The sequence below is a fragment of the Salmo salar genome, chromosome 18 (genome assembly GCF_965601325.2).
Source record: "Salmo salar chromosome 18, fSalSal1, whole genome shotgun sequence".
Classification (NCBI taxonomy): Eukaryota; Metazoa; Chordata; class Actinopteri; order Salmoniformes; family Salmonidae; genus Salmo; species Salmo salar.
This window is the reverse complement of record NC_138308.1, coordinates 35869754-35885850: the sequence shown is the minus strand read 5'-3', so window position 1 is coordinate 35885850 and position 16097 is coordinate 35869754. Positions and strand designations below refer to the sequence as shown.

The 16097-nt window shown below is 47.9% G+C and overlaps 1 protein-coding gene across 1 annotated transcript in view; it reads right to left on the bottom strand.

Moving 5' to 3' along the window:
- LOC106591367 (ABC transporter G family member 23) overlaps nt 1–16097 on the bottom strand; it is a 118759-nt gene that overhangs the window by 16263 nt on the left and 86399 nt on the right. The window contains exon 11 of the mRNA XM_082964926.1: nt 1651–1751. Coding sequence (XP_082821052.1) covers nt 1651–1751 — 101 coding nt within the window. The remainder of the gene's footprint in view (nt 1–1650; nt 1752–16097) is intronic.

The window sequence follows — 16097 nt, the reverse complement described above, 5'->3', positions numbered from 1 at the left end:
TACACACACACATGTACACACACACGCACACACACACGCGCACACACGTGCACACACACACACACACACACACACACACACACACACACACACACACACACACACACACACACACACACACACACACACACACACACACACACACACACACACACACACACACACACACACACACACGAGGAGGCATCCATGCAGATACACACTGTCACAGACAGACATACTGGTGACTGTAGTGATGTGATTGGTTTCTGAAGATATTACTTTACCATTCCTCACCACAGAGTCGTCATTACATGTTAGATGCCTTGTTGACCCCAAAACTAAAACAATAGCTCCATCTGCTGGTCAGGACGTGACAAAGACACACATATACACACACACATGTACACACACACGCACACACACACGCGCACACACACGTGCACACACACACACACACACACACACACACACACACACCACACACACACACACACACACACACACACACACACACACACACACACACACACACACACACACACACACGAGGAGGCATCCATGCAGATACACACTGTCACAGACAGACATACTGGTGACTGTAGTGATGTGATTGGTTTCTGAAGATATTACTGTACCATTCCTCACCACAGAGTCGTCATTACATGTTAGATGCCTTGTTGGCATCACTGTGTGTGTGTGTGTGTGTCTGTCTGTCTGTCTGTCTGTCTGTCTGTCTGTCTGTCTGTCTGTCTGTCTGTCTGTCTGTCTGTCTGTCTGTCTGTCTGTCTGTCTGTCTGTCTGTCTGTCTGTCTGTCTGTCTGTCTGTCTGTCTGTCTGTCTGTCTGTCTGTCTGTCTGTCTGTCTGTCTGTGGGTGTGTCCATGTGTGTGTAAGACAGTGGAAAGCTTTGTCACATTGGCAGCTGGAGGGAAGAATCTAGACACTGGTGGCCTTAAAGTTCAACAGCATTGCAAGTCATGGACAGTGATTTAAGAGAAGAGATAGAAGAGGCAAGAAGAGAGGAGAGGAGAGGAGAGGAGAGGAGAGGAGAGGAGAGGAGAGGAGAGGAGAGGAGAGGAGAGGAGAGGAGAGGAGAGGAGAGGAGAGGAGAGGAGAGGAGAGGAGAGGAGAGGAGAGGACAGAAGAGAACAGAAGAGAACAGAACAGAGAAGAACAGAGAAGAACAAAAGAGAAGAGAGGAGAACAGAAGAGAACAGAAGAGAGAAGAACTGAAGAGAACAGAACAGAAAAGAACTGAAGAGAACAGAACAGAAGAGAGAAAAACAGAACAGAAGAGAGAAGAACAGAACAGAAGAGAGAAGAACAGAACAGAAGAGAGAAGAACAGAACAGAAGAGAGAAGAACAGAAGAGAAGAGAAGAGAGGAGAACAGAAGAGAACAGAACAGAAAAGAACTGAAGAGAACAGAACAGAAGAGAGAAAAACAGAACAGAAGAGAGAAGAACAGAACAGAAGAGAGAAGAACAGAACAGAAGAGAGAAAAACAGAACAGAAGAGAGAAGAACAGAACAGAAGAGAGAAAAACAGAACAGAAGAGAGAAGAACAGAACAGAAGAGAGAAGAACAGAAGAGAAGAGAAGAGAGGAGAACAGAAAAACAAGGTGAGAAGATGAGACTAGACAAGAGACAGGTCCAGAGGTAGGACTCACCTCTTGGTCAGGTAGCTGGTAAAATTCTTTCCAAACCCGATGACGGCCCAGTACTCTCCGTTATAGGCCCCTGCAAAAGCCTCAGCATGGGACAGGTTCACCTAGGGCAGGGAGGGACAGGGGACACCTCAGTGACTATAGCTAGGTCTTAAATTACACCCTATTCCTCCATCTAGTGGACTACTTCTGACCAGGAGAACAGTGTTACACCCTATTCCTCCATCTAGTGGACTACTTCTGACCAGCAGGATAGTGTTACACCCTATTCCTCCATCTAGTGGACTACTTCTGACCAGCAGGACAGTGTTACACCCTATTCCTCCATCTAGTGGACTACTTCTGACCAGGAGGACAGTGTTACACCCTATTCCTCCATCTAGTGGACTACTTCTGACCAGCAGGATAGTGTTACACCCTATTCCTCCATCTAGTGGACTACTTCTGACCAGGAGAACAGTGTTACACCCTATTCCTCCATCTAGTGGACTACTTCTGACCAGGAGGACAGTTACAACCTATTCCTCCATCTAGTGGACTACTTCTGACCAGCAGGACAGCGTTATACCCTAATCCTCCATCTAGTGGACTACTTCTGACCAGCAGGATAGTGTTACACCCTATTCCTCCATCTAGTGGACTACTTCTGACCAGGAGGACAGTGTTACACCCTATTCCTCCATCTAGTGGACTACTTCTGACCAGCAGGACAGTGTTACACCTTATTCCTCCATCTAGTGGACTACTTCTGACCAGGAGGACAGTGTTACACCCTATTCCTCCATCTAGTGGACTACTTCTGACCAGGAGGACAGTGTTACACCCTATTCCTCCATCTAGTGGACTACTTCTGACTAGGAGAACAGTGTTACACCCTATTCCTCCATCTAGTGGACTACTTCTGACCAGGAGAACAGTGTTACACCCTATTCCTCCATCTAGTGGACTACTTCTGACCAGGAGGACAGTGACACCCTATTCCTCCATCTAGTGGACTACTTCTGACCAGGAGGACAGTGTTACACCCTATTCCTCCATCTAGTGGACTACTTCTGACCAGCAGGACAGTGTTACACCCTATTCCTCCATCTAGTGGACTACTTCTGACCAGGAGGACAGTGTTACACCCTATTCCTCCATCTAGTGGACTACTTCTGACCAGCAGGACAGTGTTACACCCTATTCCTCCATCTAGTGGACTACTTCTGACCAGCAGGACAGTGTTACACCCTATTCCTCCATCTAGTGGACTACTTCTGACCAGGAGGACAGTTACACCCTATTCCTCCATCTAGTGGACTACTTCTGACCAGGGGAACAGTGTTACACCCTATTCCTCCATCTAGTGGACTACTTCTGACCAGCAGGACAGTGTTACACCCTATTCCTCCATCTAGTGGACTACTTCTGACCAGGAGAACAGTGTTACACCCTATTCCTCCATCTAGTGGAATACTTCTGACCAGGAGAACAGTGTTACACCCTATTCCTCCATCTAGTGAGTGGACTACTTCTGACCAGGAGGACAGTGTTACACCCTATTCCTCCATCTAGTGGACTACTTCTGACCAGGAGAACAGTGTTACACCCTATTCTTCCATCTAGTGGACTACTTCTGACCAGGAGGACAGTGTTACACCCTATTCCTCCATCTAGTGGACTACTGCTGACCAGGAGAACAGTGTTACACCCTATTCCTCCATCTAGTGGACTACTTCTGACTAGCAGGACAGTGTTACACCCTATTCCTCCATCTAGTGGACTACTTCTGACCAGGAGGACAGTTACACCCTATTCCTCCATCTAGTGGACTACTTCTGACCAGGAGGACAGTTACAACCTATTCCTCCATCTAGTGGACTACTTCTGACCAGCAGGACAGCGTTACACCCTATTCCTCCATCTAGTGGACTACTTCTGACCAGCAGGATAGTGTTACACCCTATTCCTCCATCTAGTGGACTACTTCTGACCAGGAGGACAGTGTTACACCCTATTTCTCCATCTAGTGGACTACTTCTGACCAGCAGGACAGTGTTACACCTTATTCCTCCATCTAGTGGACTACTTCTGACCAGGAGGACAGTGTTACACCCTATTCCTCCATCTAGTGGACTACTTCTGACCAGGAGGACAGTGTTACACCCTATTCCTCCATCTAGTGGACTACTTCTGACTAGGAGAACAGTGTTACACCCTATTCCTCCATCTAGTGGACTACTTCTGACCAGGAGAACAGTGTTACACCCTATTCCTCCATCTAGTGGACTACTTCTGACCAGGAGGACAGTGACACCCTATTCCTCCATCTAGTGGACTACTTCTGACCAGGAGGACAGTTACACCCTATTCCTCCATCTAGTGGACTACTTCTGACCAGCAGGACAGTGTTACACCCTATTCCTCCATCTAGTGGACTACTTCTGACCAGGAGGACAGTGTTACACCCTATTCCTCCATCTAGTGGACTACTTCTGACCAGCAGGACAGTGTTACACCCTATTCCTCCATCTAGTGGACTACTTCTGACCAGGAGGACAGTTAAACCCTATTCCTCCATCTAGTGGACTACTTCTGACCAGGAGAACAGTGTTACACCCTATTCCTCCATCTAGTGGACTACTTCTGACCAGCAGGACAGTGTTACACCCTATTCCTCCATCTAGTGGACTACTTCTGACCAGGAGAACAGTGTTACACCCTATTCCTCCATCTAGTGGAATACTTCTGACCAGGAGAACAGTGTTACACCCTATTCCTCCATCTAGTGAGTGGACTACTTCTGACCAGGAGGACAGTGTTAGACCCTATTCCTCCATCTAGTGGACTACTTCTGACCAGGAGAACAGTGTTACACCCTATTCTTCCATCTAGTGGACTACTTCTGACCAGGAGGACAGTGTTACACCCTATTCCTCCATCTAGTGGACTACTGCTGACCAGGAGAACAGTGTTACACCCTATTCCTCCATCTAGTGGACTACTTCTGACTAGCAGGACAGTGTTACACCCTATTCCTCCATCTAGTGGACTACTTCTGACCAGGAGGACAGTTACACCCTATTCCTCCATCTAGTGGACTACTTCTGACCAGGAGGACAGTTACAACCTATTCCTCCATCTAGTGGACTACTTCTGACCAGCAGGACAGCGTTATACCCTATTCCTCCATCTAGTGGACTACTTCTGACCAGCAGGATAGTGTTACACCCTATTCCTCCATCTAGTGGACTACTTCTGACCAGGAGGACAGTGTTACACCCTATTCCTCCATCTAGTGGACTACTTCTGACCAGCAGGACAGTGTTACACCTTATTCCTCCATCTAGTGGACTACTTCTGACCAGGAGGACAGTGTTACACCCTATTCCTCCATCTAGTGGACTACTTCTGACCAGGAGGACAGTGTTACACCCTATTCCTCCATCTAGTGGACGACTTCTGACTAGGAGAACAGTGTTACACCCTATTCCTCCATCTAGTGGACTACTTCTGACCAGGAGAACAGTGTTACACCCTATTCCTCCATCTAGTGGACTACTTCTGACCAGGAGGACAGTTACAACCTATTCCTCCATCTAGTGGACTACTTCTGACCAGCAGGACAGCGTTATACCCTATTCCTCCATCTAGTGGACTACTTCTGACCAGCAGGATAGTGTTACACCCTATTCCTCCATCTAGTGGACTACTTCTGACCAGGAGGACAGTGTTACACCCTATTCCTCCATCTAGTGGACTACTTCTGACCAGCAGGACAGTGTTACACCTTATTCCTCCATCTAGTGGACTACTTCTGACCAGGAGGACAGTGTTACACCCTATTCCTCCATCTAGTGGACTACTTCTGACCAGGAGGACAGTGTTACACCCTATTCCTCCATCTAGTGGACTACTTCTGACTAGGAGAACAGTGTTACACCCTATTCCTCCATCTAGTGGACTACTTCTGACCAGGAGAACAGTGTTACACCCTATTCCTCCATCTAGTGGAATACTTCTGACCAGGAGGACAGTGACACCCTATTCCTCCATCTAGTGGACTACTTCTGACCAGGAGGACAGTTACACCCTATTCCTCCATCTAGTGGACTACTTCTGACCAGCAGGACAGTGTTACACCCTATTCCTCCATCTAGTAGACTACTTCTGACCATGAGGACAGTGTTACACCCTATTCCTCCATCTAGTGGACTACTTCTGACCAGGAGGACAGTGTTACACCCTATTCCTCCATCTAGTGGACTACTTCTGACCAGGAGGACAGTTACACCCTATTCCTCCATCTAGTGGACTACTTCTGACCAGGAGAACAGTGTTACATCCTATTCCTCCATCTAGTGGACTACTTCTGACCAGCAGGACAGTGTTACACCCTATTCCTCCATCTAGTGGACTACTTCTGACCAGGAGAACAGTGTTACACCCTATTCCTCCATCTAGTGGAATACTTCTGACCAGGAGAACAGTGTTACACCCTATTCCTCCATCTAGTGGACTACTTCTGACCAGCAGGACAGTGTTACACCCTATTCCTCCATCTAGTGGACTACTTCTGACCAGGAGGACAGTGTTACACCCTATTCCTCCATCTAGTGGACTACTTCTGACCAGGAGGACAGTGTTACACCCTGTTCCTCCATCTAGTGGACTACTTCTGACCAGGAGGACAGTTACACCCTATTCCTCCATCTAGTGGACTACTTCTGACTAGGAGAACAGTGTTACACCCTATTCCTCCATCTAGTGGACTACTTCTGACCAGCAGGACATTGTTACACCCTATTCCTCCATCTAGTGGACTACTTCTGACCAGGAGGACAGTGTTACACCCTATTCCTCCATCTAGTGGACTACTTCTGACCAGCAGGACAGTGTTACACCCTATTCCTCCATCTAGTGGACTACTTCTGACCAGGAGGACAGTGTTACACCCTATTCCTCCATCTAGTCGACTACTTCTGACCAGGAGGACAGTTACACCCTATTCCTCCATCTAGTGGACTACTTCTGACCAGGAGGACAGTTACAACCTATTCCTCCATCTAGTGGACTACTTCTGACCAGCAGGACAGCGTTATACCCTATTCCTCCATCTAGTGGACTACTTCTGACCAGCAGGATAGTGTTACACCCTATTCCTCCATCTAGTGGACTACTTCTGACCAGGAGGACAGTGTTACACCCTATTCCTCCATCTAGTGGACTACTTCTGACCAGCAGGACAGTGTTACACCTTATTCCTCCATCTAGTGGACTACTTCTGACCAGGAGGACAGTGTTACACCCTATTCCTCCATCTAGTGGACTACTTCTGACCAGGAGGACAGTGTTACACCCTATTCCTCCATCTAGTGGACGACTTCTGACTAGGAGAACAGTGTTACACCCTATTCCTCCATCTAGTGGACTACTTCTGACCAGGAGAACAGTGTTACACCCTATTCCTCCATCTAGTGGACTACTTCTGACCAGGAGGACAGTTACAACCTATTCCTCCATCTAGTGGACTACTTCTGACCAGCAGGACAGCGTTATACCCTATTCCTCCATCTAGTGGACTACTTCTGACCAGCAGGATAGTGTTACACCCTATTCCTCCATCTAGTGGACTACTTCTGACCAGGAGGACAGTGTTACACCCTATTCCTCCATCTAGTGGACTACTTCTGACCAGCAGGACAGTGTTACACCTTATTCCTCCATCTAGTGGACTACTTCTGACCAGGAGGACAGTGTTACACCCTATTCCTCCATCTAGTGGACTACTTCTGACCAGGAGGACAGTGTTACACCCTATTCCTCCATCTAGTGGACTACTTCTGACTAGGAGAACAGTGTTACACCCTATTCCTCCATCTAGTGGACTACTTCTGACCAGGAGAACAGTGTTACACCCTATTCCTCCATCTAGTGGAATACTTCTGACCAGGAGGACAGTGACACCCTATTCCTCCATCTAGTGGACTACTTCTGACCAGGAGGACAGTTACACCCTATTCCTCCATCTAGTGGACTACTTCTGACCAGCAGGACAGTGTTACACCCTATTCCTCCATCTAGTAGACTACTTCTGACCATGAGGACAGTGTTACACCCTATTCCTCCATCTAGTGGACTACTTCTGACCAGGAGGACAGTGTTACACCCTATTCCTCCATCTAGTGGACTACTTCTGACCAGGAGGACAGTTACACCCTATTCCTCCATCTAGTGGACTACTTCTGACCAGGAGAACAGTGTTACATCCTATTCCTCCATCTAGTGGACTACTTCTGACCAGCAGGACAGTGTTACACCCTATTCCTCCATCTAGTGGACTACTTCTGACCAGGAGAACAGTGTTACACCCTATTCCTCCATCTAGTGGAATACTTCTGACCAGGAGAACAGTGTTACACCCTATTCCTCCATCTAGTGGACTACTTCTGACCAGCAGGACAGTGTTACACCCTATTCCTCCATCTAGTGGACTACTTCTGACCAGGAGGACAGTGTTACACCCTATTCCTCCATCTAGTGGACTACTTCTGACCAGGAGGACAGTGTTACACCCTGTTCCTCCATCTAGTGGACTACTTCTGACCAGGAGGACAGTTACACCCTATTCCTCCATCTAGTGGACTACTTCTGACTAGGAGAACAGTGTTACACCCTATTCCTCCATCTAGTGGACTACTTCTGACCAGCAGGACATTGTTACACCCTATTCCTCCATCTAGTGGACTACTTCTGACCAGGAGGACAGTGTTACACCCTATTCCTCCATCTAGTGGACTACTTCTGACCAGCAGGACAGTGTTACACCCTATTCCTCCATCTAGTGGACTACTTCTGACCAGGAGAACAGTGTTACACCCTATTCCTCCATCTAGTCGACTACTTCTGACCAGGAGGACAGTTACACCCTCTTCCTCCATCTAGTGGACTACTTCTGACCAGGAGAACAGTGTTACACCCTATTCCTCCATCTAGTGGACTACTTCTGACCAGCAGGACAGTGTTACACCCTATTCCTCCATCTAGTGGACTACTTCTGACCAGGAGGACAGTGTTACACCCTATTCCTCCATCTAGTGGACTACTTCTGACCAGGAGGACAGTGTTACACCCTATTCCTCCATCTAGTGGACTACTTCTGACCAGGAGGACAGTTACACCCTATTCCTCCATCTAGTGGACTACTTCTGACTAGGAGAACAGTGTTACACCCTATTCCTCCATCTAGTGGACTACTTCTGACCAGGAGGACAGTGTTACACCCTATTCCTCCATCTAGTGGACTACTTCTGACCAGGAGGACAGTGTTACACCCTATTCCTCCATCTAGTGGACTACTTCTGACCAGCAGGACAGTGTTACACCCTATTCCTCCATCTAGTGGACTACTTCTGACCAGGAGGACAGTGTTACACCCTATTCCTCCATCTAGTGGACTACTTCTGACCAGCAGGACAGTGTTACACCCTATTCCTCCATCTAGTGGACTACTTCTGACCAGAACAACAGTGTTACACCCTATTCCTCCATTTAGTGGACTACTTCTGACCAGGAGGACAGTGTTACACCCTATTCCTCCATCTAGTGGACTACTTCTGACCAGCAGGACAGTGTTACACCCTATTCCTCCATCTAGTGGACTACTTCTGACCAGGAGAACAGTGTTACGCCCTATTCCTCCATCTAGTGGACTACTTCTGACCAGGAGGACAGTTACACCCTATTCCTCCATCTAGTGGACTACTTCTGACCAGAAGAACAGTGTTACAACCTATTCCTCCATCTAGTGGACTACTTCTGACCAGCAGGACAGTGTTACACCCTATTCCTCCATCTAGTGGACTACTTCTGACCAGGAGGACAGTTACACCCTATTCCTCCATCTAGTGGACTACTTCTGACCAGGAGAACAGTGTTGCACCCTATTCCTCCATGTAGTGGACTACTTCTGACCAGCAGGACAGTGTTACACCCTATTCCTCCATCTGGTGGACTACTTCTGACCAGGAGGACAGTGTTACACCCTATTGCTCCATCTAGTGGACTACTTCTGACCAGCAGGACAGTGTTACACCCTATTCCTCCATCTAGTGGACTACTTCTGACCAGGAGAACAGTGTTACGCCCTATTCCTCCATCTAGTGGACTACTTCTGACCAGGAGGACAGTTACACCCTATTCCTCCATCTAGTGGACTACTTCTGACCAGGAGAACAGTGTTACACCCTATTCCTCCATCTAGTGGACTACTTCTGACCAGCAGGACAGTGTTACACCCTATTCCTCCATCTAGTGGACTACTTCTGACCAGGAGGACAGTGTTACACCCTATTCCTCCATCTAGTGGACTACTTCTGACCAGCAGGACGGTGTTACACCCTATTCCTCCATCTAGTGGACTACTTCTGACCAGGAGAACAGTGTTACACCCTATTCCTCCATCTAGTGGACTACTTCTGACCAGGAGGACAGTGTTACACCCTATTCCTCCATCTAGTGGACTACTTCTGACCAGCAGGACAGTGTTACACCCTATTCCTCCATCTAGTGGACTACTTCTGACCAGGAGGACAGTGTTACACCCTGTTCCTCCATCTAGTGGACTACTTCTGACCAGGAGGACAGTTACACCCTATTCCTCCATCTAGTGGACTACTTCTGACTCGGAGAACAGTGTTACACCCTATTCCTCCATCTAGTGGACTACTTCTGACCAGCAGGACATTGTTACACCCTATTCCTCCATCTAGTGGACTACTTCTGACCAGGAGGACAGTGTTACACCCTATTCCTCCATCTAGTGGACTACTTCTGACCAGCAGGACAGTGTTACACCCTATTCCTCCATCTAGTGGACTACTTCTGACCAGGAGGAGAGTTACACCCTATTCCTCCATCTAGTGGACTACTTCTGACCAGGAGAACAGTGTTACACCCTATTCCTCCATCTAGTGGAATACTTCTGACCAGGAGAACAGTGTTACACCCTATTCCTCCATCTAGTGAGTGGACTACTTCTGACCAGGAGGACAGTGTTACACCCTATTCCTCCATCTAGTGGACTACTTCTGACCAGGAGAACAGTGTTACACTCTATTCTTCCATCTAGTGGACTACTTCTGACCAGGAGGACAGTGTTACACCCTATTCCTCCATCTAGTGGACTACTGCTGACCAGGAGAACAGTGTTACACCCTATTCCTCCATCTAGTGGACTACTTCTGACTAGCAGGACAGTGGTACACCCTATTTCTCCATCTAGTGGACTACTTCTGACCAGGAGGACAGTTACACCCTATTCCTCCATCTAGTGGACTACTTCTGACCAGGAGGACAGTTACAACCTATTCCTCCATCTAGTGGACTACTTCTGACCAGCAGGACAGCGTTACACCCTATTCCTCCATCTAGTGGACTACTTCTGACCAGCAGGATAGTGTTACACCCTATTCCTCCATCTAGTGGACTACTTCTGACCAGCAGGACAGTGTTACACCTTATTCCTCCATCTAGTGGACTACTTCTGACCAGGATGTCAGTGTTACACCCTATTCCTCCATCTAGTGGACTACTTCTGACCAGGAGGACAGTGTTACACCCTATTCCTCCATCTAGTGGACTACTTCTGACTAGGAGAACAGTGTTACACCCTATTCCTCCATCTAGTGGACTACTTCTGACCAGGAGAACAGTGTTACACCCTATTCCTCCATCTAGTGGACTACTTCTGACCAGGAGGACAGTGACACCCTATTCCTCCATCTAGTGGACTACTTCTGACCAGGAGGACAGTTACACCCTATTCCTCCATCTAGTGGACTACTTCTGACCAGCAGGACAGTGTTACACCCTATTCCTCCATCTAGTGGACTACTTCTGACCAGCAGGACAGTGTTACACCCTATTCCTCCATCTAGTGGACTACTTCTGACCAGGAGGACAGTTACACCCAATTCCTCCATCTAGTGGACTACTTCTGACCAGGGGAACAGTGTTACACCCTATTCCTCCATCTAGTGGACTACTTCTGACCAGCAGGACAGTGTTACACCCTATTCCTCCATCTAGTGGACTACTTCTGACCAGGAGAACAGTGTTACACCCTATTCCTCCATCTAGTGGAATACTTCTGACCAGGAGGACAGTGTTACACCCTATTCCTCCATCTAGTGGACTACTGCTGACCAGGAGAACAGTGTTACACCCTATTCCTCCATCTAGTGGACTACTTCTGACTAGCAGGACAGTGTTACACCCTATTCCTCCATCTAGTGGACTACTTCTGACCAGGAGGACAGTTACACCCTATTCCTCCATCTAGTGGACTACTTCTGACCAGGAGGACAGTTACAACCTATTCCTCCATCTAGTGGACTACTTCTGACCAGCAGGACAGCGTTACACCCTATTCCTCCATGTAGTGGACTACTTCTGACCAGCAGGATAGTGTTACACCCTATTCCTCCATCTAGTGGACTACTTCTGACCAGGAGGACAGTGTTACACCCTATTTCTCCATCTAGTGGACTACTTCTGACCAGCAGGACAGTGTTACACCTTATTCCTCCATCTAGTGGACTACTTCTGACCAGGAGGACAGTGTTACACCCTATTCCTCCATCTAGTGGACTACTTCTGACCAGGAGGACAGTGTTACACCCTATTCCTCCATCTAGTGGACTACTTCTGACTAGGAGAACAGTGTTACACCCTATTCCTCCATCTAGTGGACTAATTCTGACCAGGAGAACAGTGTTACACCCTATTCCTCCATCTAGTGGACTACTTCTGACCAGGAGGACAGTGACACCCTATTCCTCCATCTAGTGGACTACTTCTGACCAGGAGGACAGTTACACCCTATTCCTCCATCTAGTGGACTACTTCTGACCAGGAGGACAGTTACACCCTATTCCTCCATCTAGTGGACTACTTCTGACCAGGAGGACAGTGTTACACCCTATTCCTCCATCTAGTGGACTACTTCTGACCAGCAGGACATTGTTACACCCTATTCCTCCATCTAGTGGACTACTTCTGACCAGGAGGACAGTGTTACACCCTATTCCTCCATCTAGTGGACTACTTCTGACCAGCAGGACAGTGTTACACCCTATTCCTACATCTAGTGGACTACTTCTGACCAGGAGGACAGTTACACCCTATTCCTCCATCTAGTGGACTACTTCTGACCAGGAGAACAGTGTTACACCCTATTCCTCCATCTAGTGGAATACTTCTGACCAGGAGAACAGTGTTACACCCTAATCCTCCATCTAGTGGACTACTTCTGACCAGGAGAACAGTGTTACACTCTATTCTTCCATCTAGTGGTCTACTTCTGACCAGGAGGACAGTGTTACACCCTATTCCTCCATCTAGTGGACTACTGCTGACCAGGAGAACAGTGTTACACCCTATTCCTCCATCTAGTGGACTACTTCTGACTAGCAGGACAGTGTTACACCCTATTCCTCCATCTAGTGGACTACTTCTGACCAGGAGGACAGTTACACCCTATTCCTCCATCTAGTGGACTACTTCTGACCAGGAGGACAGTTACAACCTATTCCTCCATCTAGTGGACTACTTCTGACCAGCAGGACAGCGTTACACCCTATTCCTCCATCTAGTGGACTACTTCTGACCAGCAGGATAGTGTTACACCCTATTCCTCCATCTAGTGGACTACTTCTGACCAGGAGGACAGTGTTACACCCTATTCCTCCATCTAGTGGACTACTTCTGACCAGCAGGACAGTGTTACACCTTATTCCTCCATCTAGTGGACTACTTCTGACCAGGATGTCAGTGTTACACCCTATTCCTCCATCTAGTGGACTACTTCTGACCAGGAGGACAGTGTTACACCCTATTCCTCCATCTAGTGGACTACTTCTGACTAGGAGAACAGTGTTACACCCTATTCCTCCATCTAGTGGACTACTTCTGACCAGGAGAACAGTGTTACACCCTATTCCTCCATCTAGTGGACTACTTCTGACCAGGAGGACAGTGACACCCTATTCCTCCATCTAGTGGACTACTTCTGACCAGGAGGACAGTTACACCCTATTCCTCCATCTAGTGGACTACTTCTGACCAGCAGGACAATGTTACACCCTATTCCTCCATCTAGTGGACTACTTCTGACCAGGAGGACAGTGTTACACCCTATTCCTCCATCTAGTGGACTACTTCTGACCAGCAGGTCAGTGTTACACCCTATTCCTCCATCTAGTGGACTACTTCTGACCAGCAGGACAGTGTTACACCCTATTCCTCCATCTAGTGGACTACTTCTGACCAGGAGGACAGTTACACCCAATTCCTCCATCTAGTGGACTACTTCTGACCAGGGGAACAGTGTTACACCCTATTCCTCCATCTAGTGGACTACTTCTGACCAGCAGGACAGTGTTACACCCTATTCCTCCATCTAGTGGACTACTTCTGACCAGGAGAACAGTGTTACACCCTATTCCTCCATCTAGTGGAATACTTCTGACCAGGAGAACAGTGTTACACCCTATTCCTCCATCTAGTGAGTGGACTACTTCTGACCAGGAGGACAGTGTTACACCCTATTCCTCCATCTAGTGGACTACTTCTGACCAGGAGAACAGTGTTACACCCTATTCTTCCATCTAGTGGACTACTTCTGACCAGGAGGACAGTGTTACACCCTATTCCTCCATCTAGTGGACTACTGCTGACCAGGAGAACAGTGTTACACCCTATTCCTCCATCTAGTGGACTACTTCTGACTAGCAGGACAGTGTTACACCCTATTCCTCCATCTAGTGGACTACTTCTGACCAGGAGGACAGTTACACCCTATTCCTCCATCTAGTGGACTACTTCTGACCAGGAGGACAGTTACAACCTATTCCTCCATCTAGTGGACTATTTCTGACCAGCAGGACAGCGTTACACCCTATTCCTCCATCTAGTGGACTACTTCTGACCAGCAGGATAGTGTTACACCCTATTCCTCCATCTAGTGGACTACTTCTGACCAGGCGGACAGTGTTACACCCTATTTCTCCATCTAGTGGACTACTTCTGACCAGCAGGACAGTGTTACACCTTATTCCTCCATCTAGTGGACTACTTCTGACCAGGAGGACAGTGTTACACCCTATTCCTCCATCTAGTGGACTACTTCTGACCAGGAGGACAGTGTTACACCCTATTCCTCCATCTAGTGGACTACTTCTGACTAGGAGAACAGTGTTACACCCTATTCCTCCATCTAGTGGACTACTTCTGACCAGGAGAACAGTGTTACACCCTATTCCTCCATCTAGTGGACTACTTCTGACCAGGAGGACAGTGACACCCTATTCCTCCATCTAGTGGACTACTTCTGACCAGGAGGACAGTTACACCCTATTCCTCCATCTAGTGGACTACTTCTGACCAGGAGGACAGTTACACCCTATTCCTCCATCTAGTGGACTACTTCTGACCAGGAGGACAGTGTTACACCCTATTCCTCCATCTAGTGGACTACTTCTGACCAGCAGGACAGTGTTACACCCTATTCCTCCATCTAGTGGACTACTTCTGACCAGGAGGACAGTTACACCCTATTCCTCCATCTAGTGGACTACTTCTTACCAGGAGAACAGTGTTACACCCTATTCCTCCATCTAGTGGACTACTTCTGACCAGCAGGACAGTGTTACACCCTATTCCTCCATCTAGTGGACTACTTCTGACCAGGAGAACAGTGTTACACCCTATTCCTCCATCTAGTGGAATACTTCTGACCAGGAGAACAGTGTTACACCCTATTCATCCATCTAGTGAGTGGACTACTTCTGACCAGGAGGACAGTGTTACACCCTATTCCTCCATCTAGTGGACTACTTCTGACCAGGAGAACAGTGTTACACCCTATTCCTCCATCTAGTGGAATACTTCTGACCAGGAGAACAGTGTTACACCCTATTCCTCCATCTAGTGAGTGGACTACTTCTGACCAGGAGGACAGTGTTACACCCTATTCCTCCATCTAGTGGACTACTTCTGACCAGGAGAACAGTGTTACACTCTATTCTTCCATCTAGTGGACTACTTCTGACCAGGAGGACAGTGTTACACCCTATTCCTCCATCTAGTGGACTACTGCTGACCAGGAGAACAGTGTTACACCCTATTCCTCCATCTAGTGGACTACTTCTGACTAGCAGGACAGTGTTACACCCTATTCCTCCATCTAGTGGACTACTTCTGACCAGGAGGACAGTTACACCCTATTCCTCCATCTAGTGGACTACTTCTGACCAGGAGGACAGTTACAACCTATTCCTCCATCTAGTGGACTACTTCTGACCAGCAGGACAGCGTTACACCCTATTCCTCCATCTAGTGGACTACTTCTGACCAGCAGGATAGTGTTACACCCTATTCCTCCATCTAGTGGACTACTTCTGACCAGGAGG